Genomic DNA, 18,265 nt, shown 5'->3' with positions numbered 1-18,265 from the left:
CTGTGTCTTGTCCCACACTTAGCACTACCCTTGAAGCTTCCCGTGGCTGGACACGGCACAGAACACTGGCAGCTCTTCAACAGGCTTCACCCTGCCCTGCCTTCTCCCCCACTGCTTCGGGCAGACAGTGCCTTCCCAACAGGAAGAGGCCAGGACAAGGCACAGAGTTCCAGACATTGTCTTTGAGCCGAGAGCCAAGGTTGTGGTATGCCTACCACCTCACCTAAAGGACCTTGATGGCAGATTGTCCCTGCCTCTGGCCCACTGGCTTCCGCAGTGAGAAATAGCAGGCATCTATAGCAAAGCAGAAAGAGGAAGGGCAGACAACACCTGGCTGCAGCTGGCTGATGGAGAAGGGATTCTAGCCAGATGAGAGTTGGGTGTGCTGTTTGTGTTTTTTATGTTTATCTTTTGTGTTTGTTTATTTATTTATTTATGCTTTTTAACCATAATTTTTTAAATAACCAGAAAAGTTGTAGAATCTGTCCAGGATTTCATCTAAGGGGAACAAGGAAACAGCTCTCTGGATGGTTAAAATTGCTGCCTGCTCCCTTCTGGGGTCCAGCCTGTCCAATAATGTGACCACACCATGTAGAACAAAGTGATTTCGTCAGCCAGTGATGAAAGTGAAATTCTCACACTGACATCTGTTGTTTTGTTCTCTGTTTCACAATCATTTATCTTCTCTAAATATAACCCAAACAAAGGGCAAACAGAGCACTGGGTCCCTAAACAGACAGTGCCACCAGGCTGCCACCTTACCACGGCAGGTTTTAACACTTGGCATCCAACAGTATCTCAGCAAGCCCTTTAATATTATAACTGAAGCCACTGTAACCCATGGGAGAAACCAAGTGTGGCTCCTGGCTCCTTTAGGGTGGCTCCATAGAGGTTCGGACACTTCCCTGTATGACAGGAACTCGGAGCATTTTTCATAATGCTGAGTTGAGTTCACTTATAGTAGCTGGAAGTTTTATTCTTTATCTTTGTAGAGCTACACCAGGTTATGTTGTTTTTAAAAATTGAATGGAACATTATTATCCCGAGGTCATAGACAGGAATGAAGAAGGTAACTAAGGCTCTCCAAGGACAAATGATACTTTAAGGGTTAAGTTCTGAGATCTGACCATAAGAGAATTACATTAAAAACATTCATGAGCCCAGAGATGCAGGACAGGCAACCACCATGCTTAGATTGCAGTCACATCATAAGAATCCAACACCAGTGTGCAAACACGGCGTCCGCCAGTGTCATAGGCCTGGCCTGCATTATCCAAACAGCAAAGTCATAAAATGCTATGGTTTTATCTCCACAAGGCCTAGGAATATGCCAGTATTATCTCTGATGGATTATGCAGACTATTGCAGAACACTGTATATGGTTAGAAATGCTAATTTTTATCATAAGAACTGCTGCTTCGTTAGACTAACTAGATCTGAGCAACTCACAGATTTTGTTAGTCCACTACACAGCTAAATGGATCCATTTGATGAGTTGTATTTTTCAAATAGCTAAGTGTAGAAGTAGCAGTTCTTTCAAAAGATTGTCTACTTCATAATGACTAATTGAAAATGTGTATGGACTCAAGTTGTTTTTGTTTCACTCCTCCTCGTGAGTAGTAGAAAAAATCATTTTGTTCTCTCTTGTGTTGACTGACATTTCTAGAGACACTTGGGATAGATCTTGAGCAGGAAATGACATCATATTTATACTTTTTATGGATAATTATAGCAAATCTATAAAATTTTGGAAAAGAATGGAAATAAGGCTAATTTGTTAATATTCAAATTGTTGAGACACAAGGGTAAGGCTTTGCAAGGGTAAGGTGCTGCCAAATGCCAGGACCAGAGACACAGTGGAAGGAAAGGAAAGATGGTCATTTATGAGACAGGATAGGGAGACAAAGCTAAATTCTGGTGAATAAACTAGGCTCTAAACTTGTCTGACTTTGCACTACAGGAGTGGAGATGTGACAGTGTGTCCTCTCCTTTCTCAAGCCTCACGGTCAGTGAAACAGACGCCAGTCAGATGACCTTGTAGTTTCAGAAGCAAAAAGCAAGTGCTGGTTACCTTCTGCTTTAAACATTTTTTCCCTAAAACTCTGTGTGCCAGAACAAAGGTGCATCAGGCACAAAGGCAGCTCACTGTCTGTGGTGCCATAAGTGTGTGTGTGTGTGTGTGTGTGGTGTGTGTGGTGTGTGTGTGGTGTGTGTGTGTGTGTGTGTGTGTGTGTGTGTGTGTGTGTGTGTGTGTGTGTGTGCTCACCTCAAGCTGGGAACGTCCCCTCTGGTTTCTGAGATGATAGCAGTGATCAAAATGGACTTGGGCCCCGCCCTCTGTGATGTGCTGACACTTGGGGACAGCCAAGTTCCCTCCCTGCTGTGAGCAAAGACAGTGGGAGATTAAAGAACAGGGTGTTGATGCCAGTGACAGCAGCAACTGGCTTGCAAGGGAAGGAAGATAGCAGCTGCCATCTTGGACCCTGATGGGTTTGAGGTGTGGGAAAACAGTCCATACATGAGGAAGTAAACTGCTCAGTGACAAGTGTTTGGGCAAGAGGCACAAGGTTGGTTCTGGGACATTGAGCGATGAAGAAGAGGAAGGCGTGGGATGAACCCTCAGAGGTTGGGAGAGTGGAGGCAGCCACAGGGGACAGCTGTAGAATACAGGTGAAGCACAGGCGGAGGAAGAACAACAGGCAGGAGCTGAGAGGAACAGGGTGAGGAGCGGGACCATGGCGGTGACTGACAGCAGGAGCTCTTGAGGAATAGTATTCTGCCAGAGTATAAGAGGAAAATCATGTTCTCCGTGAATGCATGTCAAGGCTGCCAGTTTCAGCAAGAAATCCTTAGTGGCTGTGGGGATTTTGTTCTGTTTTGTTTTTTGTTTTGTTTTGTTTTGGTGTTTTTTGTTTATTTAGTGCCTGCTGTATTTAATATATCATTTGGGAGAGAGTTGTCCTTTTGTTTTTCTGCCATATCACTGCTCCAAAGAAGAAACTTCTGTGAACAGAGTCACTCAAAGCTATTTTGTGATCCTCAGAATCTGTGACTATGAGAGCTCATGGAAAAGGAGACTTTGCAAAGAGATAATGTGATGGAGATGGAAAAGGGGCCCTAGATTGCCCAGTTTCTTTCCCCCACTTCTAGGTCACAATGTCTAAAGAAGCAATTTAAGGAAGGAGGGGGCCAACCTGGGTTTCTGTTTAAGAGATACATTCCAGCCAGGCAGTGGTGCACGCCTTTAAGCTCAGAACTCAGGCTTAGACAGATCTCTCAGTTTGAGGTCAGCCTGATCTACAGAGTGAATTGTAGGACAGCCAAGGCTACACAGCAAAATTCTGTCTCAAAGAGAGAGAGAGAGAGAGAGAGAGAGAGAGAGAGAGAGAGAGAGAGAGAAGAGAGCGCCCATTGGTCTAAAAGTATGAAATATGGCTTTTTAGCACATATTAAAGTGGCACACACCTTTAATCCCAGACTTTGAGAGGCAGAGGTATCTGAGTTTGAGGCCAGCCTGGTCTACATAGTGAGTTCCAGGGCAAATAGAGCTATATAGTGAAACACCATCTGGAAAAATGGAGGGAGAGAGGGAGGAAAGGAAGGAGGGAGGGAGAGAGAGAAAAAAATGTGGCTTTTGTGTGTGTGGTTGCAACCAACAGAGTTGCTATGCTTGGATTTTCCTAAGAAGTATTTGTAAATTAAATGTCTCTAGTTCTAATGAATATCACTTCAAACTTCATATATGTACGTGTGGATGTTCATATGTATAGGGGTGCTTATACCTGTGTGTGCATGCCTGTGGAGGGACTCTTCTTGTTTCATTTCCACTTCGTTTACTGAGGCAGGATCTCTTACTGAACCTAGAGATAGCGGCTACCCTGGGATCCTGGGTCCCTGCCTCCCTAGCACTGGGATTACAGGCTGGCCGCAGTGCTCTCTTGGTTTTTATATGGGAGCCAGGGATGGAGACTTGCATAGTAAGTGCTTTGTTCACTGAGCTGTCCCCAGCCCCTCACTCCACACTTCCATAAGTCTCAAATGTCTGGGTTTTGGGGTTTTGGTTTTGTTTTTTTTGTTTTGTTTTGTTTTGTTTTGTTTTGTTTTTTTGTCTTGTTTTGTTGGTTTTTTGAGACAGGGTTTCTCTGTGTAGCTTTGGCTATGCTGGAATTCACTCTGTAGACCAGGTTGGCCTCAAACTCACAGAGATCCACTTGCCTCTGCCTCCCAAATGCTGGGATTAAAGGTCTCTATTTCTCTAATTAAAAAGGCAAGAGTTTGGCAGAAATGGCTCACCTACTTCTGATCACTATATAAATAAAGTAGTATGCAGACAGGCAAGCAGACAGACAGACAGACAAATAGACCAATCTTGTTTTCTCTAAGGGAAAAAAGCCTTAAAATTTGCAAATTATGTAAAGTATATAAATCTGTTATTTCTAGCCTTGTTTTATTTCTTGTGTGTGCCAGCTGTAACTATTCCTAACAAAGCCATAATATGTGAAATTAATGAGAACAATTGTAAAGTTTACAATGATATTAGAGATCCATTCATTACCTCATCAGAATCGATTCACTATTAATCACTCATAAAGTGTAAGTCGTTACCTTTTGTTTCCAGGTTTGAGTTTCAAGAAGGGAGGGTCTTGTTTCACAGCCCAGTTGTCCTTGACCTTACCATCTGATGCCTCAGTCTCCCAGACAGTGGTTTACAGGCACAAGTCACCACTGTGCTGCACGTGTGCTGTTTCTACCGGGCTGGATCCCCTCGCCCTTGTTCACTGAGCTCTTGGCTGGATGCCAGTTTCTGAGGAGTGGGGTTCATGGGAGATCACATTATCTGACCACTACTTAGCTTTCTTCAACAAATGGCTGCCCTTCATTGATTCATATATTCCATGTTTATGCCTTACAGGTGTCCGACGCTGTCCCAGACCAAGACTCTCCCTTGTCGTCAAGAAAATTTTAACAACGGCTTTAGAAACCATTGGCATACTTAGGGGGGAGGGAGAAACTAATGTAAAGGGTTTTTGTTTTCTTTTGTGGTTAATTCATTTACCTATTGTAGATTATTCATTAAAACATTTTTAAATTATCATTTTCAATTGTTAGAAAAAGTCATAAAGCACCATCTGCTCTTTTCAGAAGGAAGAAACAACAGCACAAAAACAGCCTGTGAGGTGTGACAGTCTCCCACTGTCTGGGGGTTGGGGGTTGGGGGCTGGGGGGAGCTGCACACTTAAGAACCAGGAAGAGAGCACAGCTGACATGAATGCTTTGCCACCGACTTAGTCAACAAATACTTGAGTAGTGTGTGCCATGTTTTGGGACCGTCGTGGTGACTTAGAGCACAGCAGTGAGCAAATGGCCGGGGTTCCCCACTAACCCACAGATCCTGAGCACTGTTCACAGGCCTGCCTGCCTCCCTGGGCAAACCTCCTCAGCCTCATTACGGCAGAGGGGAGCCACTTCTACAGAAGCTGTTGGTTGTTTGGTTGCTTGACTTAGGAGCTGAAGATAACATACCCAAAGCCACATACCAAAAAATACCCCAAACGTACTTTATTTTGCTTACATTATATGTAGGGTGGTGTCTTACCTTGGATTCTCTGGCACTGAAATTCCAGAAGATTATAAACTGCCATGTGAATGCTGGGAATTGAACCCTGGTCCTCTGGAAGAGAAGCCAGTCTTTTTAACCACCAAGCCATCTCTCTAGCCCCATTAAAAGTACTTTCTTGTTTAGTTCTGTGGGTTTGGTTTGGTTTGGTTTGGTTTGGTTTGGTTTGGTTTGGTTTGGTTTTGGTTTTTTGAGACAGGGTTTCTCTGTGTAGCCTTGGCTGTCCTGGACTCTCTTTGTAGACCAGGCTGCCCTCTAACTCAGCGATCCACCTGCTTCTGACTCCTGAGTGCTGGGATTAAAGGTATGCACCACCACGCCCAGTGTTTGTGTCGTTTTCTAAGACAGATTTTCTCTGTGTAGCCCTGGCTTTCCTGGAACTCACTCTGTTGACCAGGCTGACCTCGAACTCAGAGATCTGCCTGCCTCTGCCTCCTGAGTGCTGGGATTAAAGGTGTACACCACCACAGTACTTTATAAAACAGTAGTTTCCCCCCAGTGAATACAAGTTATGATTCACCCAGTCTGGAGCACCATCTGAATGTTTTGTTCTTTTTTAAATCTTCTTAGAGTTGTGGGATGTCCAGTCACAGAGGAACGTTAAAGGCCTCTGCATGATGGCTCTTCTCCCAAACACCAGCCTGCCATTTTCATTTTACCTAATTCTCAGTATTAGAGAAAACTGGAAGTTGAACTGAATATATTAGGTGATGAGACCAGACTCTAGCCATTTCTTCCAGCTCTGTGACCCCCAAAGATCAGAGAGAGGGATTTATAAGCAATCGTGCATGGCCCTCAAGGGGTGTGGCTTAACTGACTCCACCTCTTCCTCAACCATTTGCTGCATGCAGGGTAAATGGGAGTTCAAGGCCATTGGAGGCAAATACAAGAAATGTATCTCACAATTATCTTAATTTCCTGTTGTAGTAACACTCTGACAAAAGCAACCTAAGATAAAGGGTTTGTGCTGGCTGTCGTTCATGGATTCAGTGGCGATCGGTGGACATGGTGTGCTACATAAAATGGAGAAAGCTAACTGGACATTAGCATGGCATCGTCTCCCTTTGCGCCCTGCCTGGGGGTACAGTGTGCCCAGCTGTCTCTAGCTCCTGCCTCCTTGGGCCTCCCCATTTGAGATTCTAGGAAAGAAGCCCCTGCGAGTTGATTCAGTTAAAATCACTGTCATCTATGGAAAAGAGTTAAACCGCCCCCCCCAAAAAAAAAACCACACATATACGTGACCTGTTTCATCACAAAAAAAACATGGACACAGGACTTAGAATGGCATTTCAGGAGAGAATTGATGTCAAAGTAACATCTGGTAGACAGGGAGCTAAATAGGAGTGTCAGAGAGAGAGGACCCTCAGGCTGAGGGAAACACCAGCAAGGAGGGAAGTGAGAGAGTGAGAGAGGCCCTGACACTGATTGGGTGAGGAGATGAAGTTGGAGTGAAAGCCTGACCATGATTGGGTGAGGAGATGGTGGAGGGCGGTCCTGACAGTGATGGTTGGGAGGACCTGGGGAGGCTGGAGTGAGAGCAGAGCATTCAGTGGGTTGAGGTAACACCTACCCTGGATCTCACAGTAGAACAGGATGAACTCTTGAGCTGAGGGTGATGGGAGTCACATGCGGTCTCTAGCTGAACTGGGAATGAAGGATAACTAAGGCTGTCGAGACAGCTGCACCAGACACATGCAGAACCAGAGCCCTGTTCAAGATGGCGGCTCAGAGACCAGCTTACCAGGGCTGCACCGATGAGGACATCCCACTCAGTGCTCCCTGTGAGGTCCCAGTGTCAGAGCTTAGGTTCAAGAAAGAGAGAGTAAAGGCCTGCAGGAATAAGCAGCTATGAATTTGTGATGGACAGTCAGCCTGCAGCGGGGCCTCATGGGAAAGATTCAAAAGAGCCGTGAGCTGACCATGGAGTAAGGAGGGCTGAGAGCCCTGTACAATGCCACTGAAAGTCACCTACTGGATGGGCTGTGAGAGACCCTGTGGTAGGCACCAGAAGACATCCATGGGAAGACAACTCTCCACAAGGAAAAGAGCCTTAGCCAGTAAGCCCCATGAAGGCCTTAGTGCAGAGCAGCAAGAGCCCATGCCAGACTGGCGCCTCAGAGAGCAAGTTCTGCTCCTACTGAATACAAGCAAACCCAGAAGGGAAGCAAAGAGCTGGTGTGAAGCCAGACCCAGCATGAGTGAGGCCCCCGGTGGCTTGGGACAGGCATCAGTCAGGCAGAGGTGGGAAAGAGCACACCCGAGCAGACAGAACAAAGATGCAACTAGACATCATAGATGGGGCCCGCCCTACCGCTGCAGAAGAACACTGTTGTGACCCAGGGACCAAGCACTCAGCGAATGAGATGCAAAGTCATGCATTAGGTGCAGGCACCCTGACAGGAAAGAGTCATCAGGGAATGAGAGACAACAGCAACTGATAGCAGGATCTGAGTGTGACCTTGAATGACTTAGCCAGGTTCCTATGTGCTCAGGCTTTCTCTAATGATTGCAAATTATGGAGAGAGTGGAGAGAGAGAGAGAGAGAGAGAGAGAGAGAGAGAGAGAGAGAGAGAGAGAGAGAATGCCCTGATGCATTTATGTACCTGTAGTCTCAGCTACTTGAGAGGACGAGACAAGAGGATCACTTAAGCCCTGAAGGTCAAGGCCAAGCCTGGATAATAGAAAAAGAACTAATCTCTAATAGATAGATAGATAGATAGATAGATAGATAGATAGATAGATAGACAGACAACACTATTCTGATTATTCCCAGAGGAGATAATGTCAGAAAAGTTGTATTGTGAAAAGAAGCCACTCTAAGACACCATGGAAACATTGGGTTTTGTTTCAAGTACAGATTGGGTAAGAGGAGCCTCAGAGACTCTGGCCTCTGTCTATGGCTGGGCCCCATAGTCTCCCCCACTTCTCACCCACTGACAGTTTTAGGGGAGCCTAACTCACCAAGAAGACAGAAACCCCCGGGGTCTGCAGAACTCTTCAGCCCCCCGGAACTGAGCTGACATTCCAGCTGCCTGAGCCCCGACTTCAGCCTCTGAGGGGCTTCCAGGAGGCCTTCCCTCCTATCCCTCTTCAGGTCCAAAGCAAAGGCTCCAGCCAGAGCCAGTGCCTCCTCCCTCAGACTTGGCGGCTCCCTGAGTATGGGGCATTTGACTTCACTCCATATGCTCAGTCACACCAAAGGAGATGTGCTCTGTGGCCAAAGCAAGGAGCAATAACCCTGAAAATTAGGTGTCTGCAGGTATAGACAAGGGGTACTCAAGGTGAGGGCGGGGGTTGGGGGGGAGGTTGGCGTTCAAAGCCAGAAGAGGAGACAGGGCAAATTGGAAATTAGCTAAATAAAAGGAGAGATTAACCATAACCATGAACATGTCTAGTGTCCCAGAGACAGAGAGTAAAGTGCTGCACTCAATGACTCCCCGCATGCACACCCTCCCCAACCACTGTGTGACACTAAGGGCATCATGCTGAAGAAAGGAAGGACCCACGGTTATCACTAGGCTCTGCCCTTTCCCAAGTAATGCCCTGAAATGTCAGGGCACTCTTCCAGTAAGTTCCCTTTTCATTCAAAATAATTACAGTCGGTTTCTGGAACTTGAAACCACACCATCCTATCAGATTACAAGTGGATTACCCCAAAGCTAGCATAGGTGTGGGAGGGCATGAAGTGCCATGAATGAACAAACCTCCTGGGAAGAGTGATGTCACGGTTGACGGAAATCGCTGATTAATGACCCCTTCTCCCCCCGACCAGTATCTTCCCAGGCAGAAACACTTTGGTGATCCCCTTTGACTATTTTAGCCTTAGCTCAAATAATACTCTCCCAGGCTGCTCGTACCTTCATGGTTTTTGCACTAACAGAATCTAACCATACTTTCAAAGGAATCTTGAAAGTATTGTTTTGAATGAGGTGACCCAGATTTTTTTTTTTAAAGACAAATCACATGTACTGTCTCAAATGCGTATCTTAGCTTGGAGAGAGAGGCAGAGACAGAGAGAGGAGGCCATATGCCTGGAGGGTGAGTGATGAAACATGTGAGAAGAAGACAGGGAGGAGAGAAGAACAAGAGGAGGCAGGAGGCTGAAGAAGAGGAGGAGGCAGACGTGTAAACAGAAAGAGATTGACCGGAAATCCCACCATGAAATCTAACACTTTACATGCTAAATTAAAAATGGCATTTACAGCGGGCAGTAGAGGTGCACGCCTTTAATCCCAGCACTCAGGAGGTGGAGAGAGGCAAATCTTTGAGTTCAAGGCCAGCCTGGTCTATGGAGTGGGTTCCATGACAGCCAAGGCTACACAGAGAAACCCTATCTAAAACTGCCACCACTTGTCCCCTGTCAAAAGGGCATATGCTTAATTTTTTTTCTTTAGATTCTAGTGATGTGGCGTAGCTTGAGTTCTAGAAACTGAATTTGGGTCCTCTGACAAGCAGAAAATGCTCTTAACCACCCAGCCATCTCTCCAGCCCACTTTTCTTTTATCAGAACTTGATGTGACTGAGTAGATGGAAGGACTGAGCAGGTACAAACTTGATTCAGTGAGTGTGGAGAGCTAGGAGGGATGGTCATTACACCATAATTTGTGACAACCCAGGACACTAAAAGTCAACACTTTGTTTTAAACAGAGTCTTACTATGTTGCCCAGGCTAGCCTTGAACTTATGGTGACCCTCTTGCCTCAATAACCCTAGAAGCACTGAGGTTGAAGGTGTGCTCTCCCATGCCCAGCTAAAATCAGTACATTTTGGGTGGAATGTTCTAGCTCGTGCCCTTTAGCTAGTAAACCTGAGCAAGCATTTCAACAGCAGGAGGTTATCTACCCTTCACCTGAACTGGAAAAAGACCCCACAGCATCATGGTTTTGCCATAATCCTTACAGCAGATCCTCCACTAACTGTGTACTTGCATCTGCAAGAAACCAGACTATCTTTAGCATAGCTGAGGATGACCTTGAACACCCAATCTCTGGGACTGCACCTCCCAAGTGCTGGGAGTGCACACACCACCAAGTTTGGTTTCTGCATCCCTAGGGATGGAACCCAGGCCTCCCTTCCTGCTAGGCAAGCAGTCTACCAGCCAAGCTAACTCCCATGAGGTTGAAAATAAAGATCAGCCATTACACTGTATGCATAATTTTCATCTGGCCTCTTCTACTCAGAAAAAAACTATTTTGAGTTTTACTCATATTTTTCCAAGCACAATAATTCATTCTTTCTTGTTGCTAGACATGATTTTATCCCATCAACGAACCTTAACTCACCAGCTGAGGGATACTAATGCTTCAGTCTGAATAGTCATGCCCCCTAGAATGCATATCTTGGAACCTAGTGCCCAGTGTGATAGTAAGAAGAGAGGGGACCAGTGGAAAATAATGAGAGGGCTCTCCCACTCAGGAATGAGATTTGTGCCTTTGTAAAAGAGGCCTCAACAAGCTCCCTGCCCGCTTCTTCCATTCCATGTTGGGGGGTAACATGGAGAAACCTGGTGCAGCAGTAAGCCATCATTTGTGGAGCAAAGAGCAATCTCTTACCAGACAACCAGCCAGCAAAGTCATCTTGGATTCCTCAGCCCCAAGAAATATGAGCAATGCATTCCTGTCCCCTATAAATGATCCACTCTAAGGTATGTTGCTATAGCAACCTAAAGGGACTAAGACCATGTGATCTTATTACCCAGTCCTTACTACAGAGATGAACTTCTTATTCCTATTAACTGAGTGAGTCAAACAGGGATGCTGACTCATTTCCTCTCTCATCTAAACTGTGGACTGCTCTCAAGTGTGGCAGGACACTCCCAGCAGTGTGTCAGCTAGAACATTGGTAGGAGGTTCCTGTCAGTGAGAAGTTCCTGGGAGGAAACAAGCAATCTTGTGGGTCACCGAGCCTCACCTAGCTGTGGTGTAAATTTCTGTGGTCATCTTCAAATTGGACTATTCTTTCTTTCTTTCTTTCTTTCTTTTTTTTTTGTTTGTTTGTTTGTTTTGCTTTGTTTTGTTTTTCAAGACAGGGTTGTAGCAGCTCTGGCTGTCCTGGAACTCGCTCTGTAGTTCCAGGCTGGCCTCAGACTCACAGAGATCTACCTGCCTCTGCCTCCCAAGTGCTGGGATTAAAGGCGTGCGGCACCACACCCGGCAACTATTATTTCTTTTAGAATACCACAGGTCCTAAAGAAATAAGCAAGTGGCAACTGATAAATGATAGATAGATAGATAGATAGATAGATAGATAGATAGATAGATAGATAGTAGATATGATGGCAAATAGATGATAGATTAGATAGATTAACAGACAGATAAGTAATATCTTATTGACAGATTATTATTAACAGATTATTAACAGGCAGATAATTAATATATAGATGAAGATAGATATGAGATGATATATGAGAGGGAGGGATGGAGGGAGGAATCTTACTTAGGGTTTTTATTTCTGTGACAAAACACCACGGCCAAAAAGCAAGTTGGGGAGGAAAGGTTTTATTTGGCTCACACTTCCACATCACTGTTCATCACTGAAGGAAGTCAGGACAGGAACTCAAACAGGGAAGGAACATGGAGGCAGGAGCTGATGCAGAGGCCTTGGAGGGAGAGGTGCTGCTTACTGGCTTGCTCCCCGTGGCTTGCTTAGTCCCCTTTATTATAGAACCCAGGACTACCAGCCCACAATTGGCTGGGCCCTCCCCCATTGATTACTAATTAAGAAAATGCACTACGGGGGCTGGAGGCATGGCTCAGTGGTTAAGAGCACTGCCTGCTCTTCCAAAGGACCCAGGTTCAATTCCCAGCACCCACATGGCAGCTCGCAACTGTCTGTAACTCCAAGATCTGACACCCCTACACCAATGCACATAAATTAAAAGTAAATAAAATATTTTTAAAAAAAAAGAAAATGCACTACACATGAAGGCATTTTCTCAACTGAGATTCCCTCCTGTCAGACAGACTGACAGATAGACAGACAGATCTAGGCATGTGTTCATTCCTCTAATCCCAGTCCTTGGGTTGTATGGGTAGAGGTTCAAGAGTTCAGGGTCATCTTTGGCTACATAGCAACTTTGAGGACATTCTGAGCTATAAGAAGCCTCTCTTCAAATAAAAGAAACATACATCCATATGTATGTAGATATTAGACATCTCTTGGTGTTCATGAAGAACTGATTCCAGGCCCCTGTGCAAATATTAAACCCTGTCACACTCAAACCCTTAAGTAACATGATACCGTGTTTTCACATGAACTACACACATCCTTCTATAGATGTTAAATCATCTCAGCAACCTATAAAACCAAACAATTTATAAATGGTAAATCAACAGTGGCCCTGCATTGTTTTTAGAATAATGAAAAGCACAAAATCTCAGTGCAGATGCAAGTATCTGACAATATTTTCTATCCTTGCCCCGTGGAATCTGCAGATAAAGAAGCCACAGAGAGAGAGAAGGCTAAGTCTATGTGGATGTGGAGGGTGGGGAGAGCCTTGTTTTATGAGATTCTTATCAAGCATTGCTGACAAAGTTCACATGAAAATGCCCTTGGCGCCTGTGCATGACTGTCCTGAAATAACCACTCAGTCCACATCACTCCCAGGGTTCGGCTCCAGTCCACAGGGAATGGGCAATTTGATGCCACTCGCAATGGTCTTCCATAGTGAAAGAGTCATCGTAAACTATTTCTGTTTCCAGCACTGATCCTTTACCCTAGCAGTCACAGCTAACCATGCACATGCATTCCTTAAGCAGCAGTAAATTTAGAAACTCCCCATTTGCTGCAAGGCCTGCATCTAAGGCGGACTTTCTTAGCAAGATTCCAGTGAGCTAAGCCAGAGAAATTCTTCTCTCTCCAGCCAACAGTAGAAATGGAGCTGCAGGGAGAAAGAAAAAGAGGAGGAGGAGGAAGGAAAGAAAGGAGACAAGAGAAGGACAGAGGGGGAAGAGAGTAGGAGAGGTTTCAAATAGCTCTCTCCCCTAGGTCTTTCTTTTGACCAACAATTTAATTTAGGTCCAGTGTGGTGATGCATATCTTTAATCCCAGAACTCAGAAGGCAGAAGCAGGTGGATCTACGTGAGTTCCAGGTTAGCCTGGTCTACGTGGAGTTCCAGGACAGAAGATGAAGAAGGAGGAAAGACGAATTTAATTTAAACAGACTTTAAATGCCTATCACCTTGTTTACATTTCAAGTGGTTGGGTCCAGAGAGCTGCTTAGAAGCTGTGCATGCTAGTGCAGCTTAGACCACACATCTGCCCCTGGGAGACATCTACAGCGTCTGCAGCAGTTAAGGAAAAGGCTCTCCCTAGAAAGAGACTTCTGGACAACCTCACAAGTTCCCTTATTGATTTGGCATTCTGCTACCTGACAAGAAGAGTGGACTCTGCAAGGACGTTCCCTCTAAAGGTGATACCTGTTCAGTTTTCTACCTTTAGTCCAAGTTTTTTTTTTTAAAGTGCCATCAAATTTATGTGGTGCTTCATGAGCTGTCCACCACCTGGGGCTGTAATAGTTCTCTATTTCCTGTGATCCTGTGCAGTGTCCACTGCCAAGGAGGGCTCAACAAACAGCATGCTGTTTGGTGAACAATTGAAAATACTCTTGGGTGGGTGGAAGATGGATAGATGGATGGATGAATGGATGGATGGATGGATGGATGGATGATGGATAGATGGATGATGGATGGCTGGGATGGATGGATGGATGATGGATGGCTGGGATGGATGGATGGATGGGTGGATGGATGGATGGATGGATGATGGATGGCTGGGATGGATGGATGATGGATGGCTGGGATGGATGGCTGGGATGGATGGATGATGGATGGCTGGGATGGATGGAATGGATGAATGGATGGATGGATGGATGATGGATGCCTGGGATGGATGGAATGGATGAATGGATGAATGGATGGATAATGGATGGATGGATGGATGGATGGATGGATGGATAATGGATGGCTGGGATGGATGGATGGGATGGATGGATGGATAATGGATGGATGGGATGGGGTGGATGGATGGATGAATGGATGGATGGGAGGGATGGATAATTGATGGCTGGGATGGATGGATGGGATGGATGGATGGATAATGGATGGATGGATGGATGGATGGATGGATGGATGGATGAATGGATGGATGGATGGGATGGATGGATGGATGAATGGATGGATGGATGGATGGATAATGGATGGCTGGGATGGATGGATGGGATGGATGGATGGATAATTGATGGCTGGGATGGATGGATGATGGATGGCTGGGATGGATGGCTGGGATGGATGGATGGATGGATAATGGATGGCTGGGATGGATGGATGATGGATGGCTCGGATGGATGGATGGATGGATAATGGATGGCTGGGATGGATGGCTGGGATGGATGGATAATTGATGGCTGGGATGGATGGGTGATGGATGGCTGGGATGGATGGATGGATGGATGGATGGATGGATGGATGGATAATGGATGGCTGGGATGGCTGGATAATTGATGGCTGGGATGGATGGATGGGATGAATGGATGGATAATTGATGGCTGGGATGGCTGGGATGGATGGCTGGGATGGATGGATGGATAATTGATGGCTGGGATGGATGGATGATGGATGGCTGGGATGGATGGATGGATGGATGGCTTCTAGAGCTAGGAACAAGAACAAATCAGAAATAGAGTGTAGGCCAAAAGAGATCCAGTGAATTAATGACTGCTAGACACAAAGGAATCTAGGTGAGAGTTTGGCTGGGGGACTGCAGTGCAGCTTCTGTGTCACAACTACTGTGGGGTTTGTCCTCCCAGGGCCCCTCTAAAACTCTTGTAGTGAGTCCAGGACAGCCAAGGCCACACAGAGAAACCCTGTCTCAAAAAACAAAAAACAAACAAACAAACAAAACCCCTCTTGTCTCCTTGAAGTGAGAATTTTGGTTTCTTTTAAAACCCAGTTATGCCAGGCAGTGATGGTGCACACTTTTAATCCCAGCACTTGGGAGGCAGAGACAGGCAGGTTGATGTGAGTTCGAGGCCAGCCTGGTCTACAAAGTGAGTCCAGGATAGTCAAGGTTACACAGAGAGACCCTGTGTCCAAAAAAATCCAAAAATAAATAGATAGATAGATAAACAAATAAAACCCAGTTATGTAATGTGAATATGTTTTTGTTTTAATCCCAGGTGTGGGATATGGGGCTGCTTCAGATTGTCCACAGCAGCTGACTATGATTTGTCTCATGTTCTAGGAGGGGCGTGATTTTTGTCAGATGCAGAGAGTTTACATTTGGAATTCTTGAACTTCTGTTTTAATTAATTAGTTTAAAAAAAAATTTTTTTGAGACAGTGTTTCTCTTGGAGCCCTGGCTATCCTGGACTCACTTTGTAGACCAGGCTGGCCTCAAACTCACATAGATCCACCTGCCTCTGCCTCCTGAGTGCTGGGATTAAAAGCATGTGCCACCACACCCGACAGTTCTCAAACTCTTGGGAGGGTATAAATGTGAGAGCCCTGAAAGGGCCTGTGGTGGCTGTTGCTCCCACTGCTGCTGCTTTTGCTGTTGCTGGATTGCTAGGTTGCTGTTACTCTGAAGATTGGACTTCACACCCCTAATCAGCAGGAAGTAGTCTAAAGAGGACGACGACATGGTCTTTCCCCTCTAAGCTTCTTTCTCACCTACCTAGTGTTGGGAGATTGCAAGGGATGGAGTGGAGAAGGGTGGTAGATATAGGAACCCAAAGAAAGTAGCCAAAAACCCAGCTACCGCTCCCTTTTTCTTTCCTTTCCCTTTTTCCATTTTCTGTGTGAGTTCTATACATGGGTGTGTTTAAGTAGAAGAATTAGGACGGGAGCAAGAGATGTGCACAATTAAGCACCCCTGGAAGTGTGGTGCCTCGTGTGGGTGTCTCAGCTCTAGTTCAAGAAGGTGATTAGAAAAGAAGCTGTTGACTGGTTAAACATCTTGGCACAAGCCTACAATTCCAGCACCTGGGAAATAGAACAGGAATTATCAGAAATTCAAGGCCAGCCTGGGCTGCATGAAACTGCCTCCAAAAAAAAAAAAAAAAAAAAAAATGTCGATCTGTTAGCCAACAGCATCCAGGAGCAACCTGGTTCCCACAGGATGATTTGCTCTCAAGTGCACCCTCTCCATCATAAATCACCTTTCTGTCAGCCTGTTAGGCCTGGCTGTTCCTGGACTCCAGGGTGACTGATGGTTTAGGGCGATGACTTCTCTCTGAACCTTTACCTTTGAAGGAAGAAGGATGATATCATGACTTAGGGAGACAGACCTGTCTCTGTGGAATAGCATGCCTGTGCAGAGTCAAGCAGGGGTCAGAGTAAAGGACACACATGTGACACGAAGGCAGCGAGGCCAGGTTTGCATCTGCTCCTAGTTACCTTGGGGGTCCAAATGAGGACTGGGTACTTTTTATGCAAAGCCGTGTCTAAGTGCCTGGTACTGAGACAGTAGCACGGTCTGCTGTGAGTAAACCCTGCATGATGCCTGTGCCTATTATGTACCAAGTGTCCTGGGGCGACCATTGCTGTGATGAAACACCACGGCCAAAGCAACTTGGGGAGAAGGGGGTTTCTTTGGCTTACACTTCCATGTCACTGCTCATCACTGAAGGAAGTCAAATAGGGCAGGAGCCTGGAGGCAGGATCTACTGTAGAGGCCACGGAGCAGTGCTGCTTACTGGCGTATTCATCAAGCTTTCTTATAGAACCCCGGACCGCCAGCCCAGGGGTGACCCCACCCACAATGAGTTGGGCCCTCCCATATCAATCGCTGATGCAGAAAATGTCCTGTAGCTGAATGTTATGGAGGCGTTTTCTTAACTGAGACTGCTTTCAGAAGACTGCAGTTTGTGTCAATTAGACAGAAAACTAGACAGGACAACAAGGTTTTTTTTTGCCAGATCTAGCACAGCGCTGGGCCCACGATAAACACCCAAAGTGTAGCATGGATCAGAGCACATTCAGAGCAGCAAGGTCACTACGTGGAGGTAAAGAGTGACAGGTGTCTCACCTACTCTGTATCTTCTGTGGTGAAGAACTGCTATACGTTTTTGAAAATAGGGCTTTGTGTGACCCTCACATCGAGGACTGTGCCACTGTCTACATAGAAGAGTGGCCAGACCATGAGAGCTGCCACCTGGGGTGTCCCAAGCCAGCTCTACCACCTGTGAGCTGTCATTGTCCCTGGACTAGTAGTCTGCCTCAGGGTGCCTGTGCTCCCTACCTTGGAATGGACTACCTTCCTCATGGGGCTTTCGTGAGAGTGGAATAGGTCAGCAGGCAGGCAGTACCAGAGCCTCCTGCCTCCTACATGTAAGTGTGGCCCATGCTGGTCCTGGTGCGGATGGTCCTGGTGTGGAGCCCTGGGGTTTGCTGGTAAGCACTGGGTGAAAGGGAGTGTTTTCCCAGCAACACAGGCAAGCAGGCTGCTTGGCTCCCTCAGTGGTTACCCATATGGCTTTGCTTCTTCTCAGCTCATAAATGTCAACAGGAAAATGGCTCCAAATAACCTGCAAAGGTCTTTACCGCCATAGCCCTTCCTGGAGGAGGCTGACACTATGGAAATGAACCAACTTTTCTTTCCTCTATACCATCTTTTAAAAAAAAACTATTGTATTTACTTATTTGAGTGTTG

General features: G+C 46.0%; 1 protein-coding gene across 3 annotated transcripts in view; it reads left to right on the top strand.

Moving 5' to 3' along the window:
- The window catches only part of RSPH3 (radial spoke head 3), a 58,559-nt gene extending 53,467 nt beyond the window's left edge, over positions 1-5,092 (top strand). For all 3 annotated transcript variants that reach the window (XM_084776448.1, XM_084776449.1, XM_084776451.1), the window contains exon 9: positions 4,913-5,092. In XM_084776448.1, coding sequence (XP_084632574.1) covers positions 4,913-5,088 — 176 coding nt within the window. In that variant the 3' untranslated portion in view covers positions 5,089-5,092. The remainder of the gene's footprint in view (positions 1-4,912) is intronic.
- Positions 5,093-18,265: the final 13,173 nt, after the last annotated feature.

Source organism: Acomys minous (genome assembly GCF_964271855.1).
Source record: "Acomys minous genome assembly, chromosome: 3".
Taxonomy (NCBI): domain Eukaryota; kingdom Metazoa; phylum Chordata; class Mammalia; order Rodentia; family Muridae; genus Acomys; species Acomys minous.
This window is presented reverse-complemented; position numbering and strand designations above follow the sequence as displayed.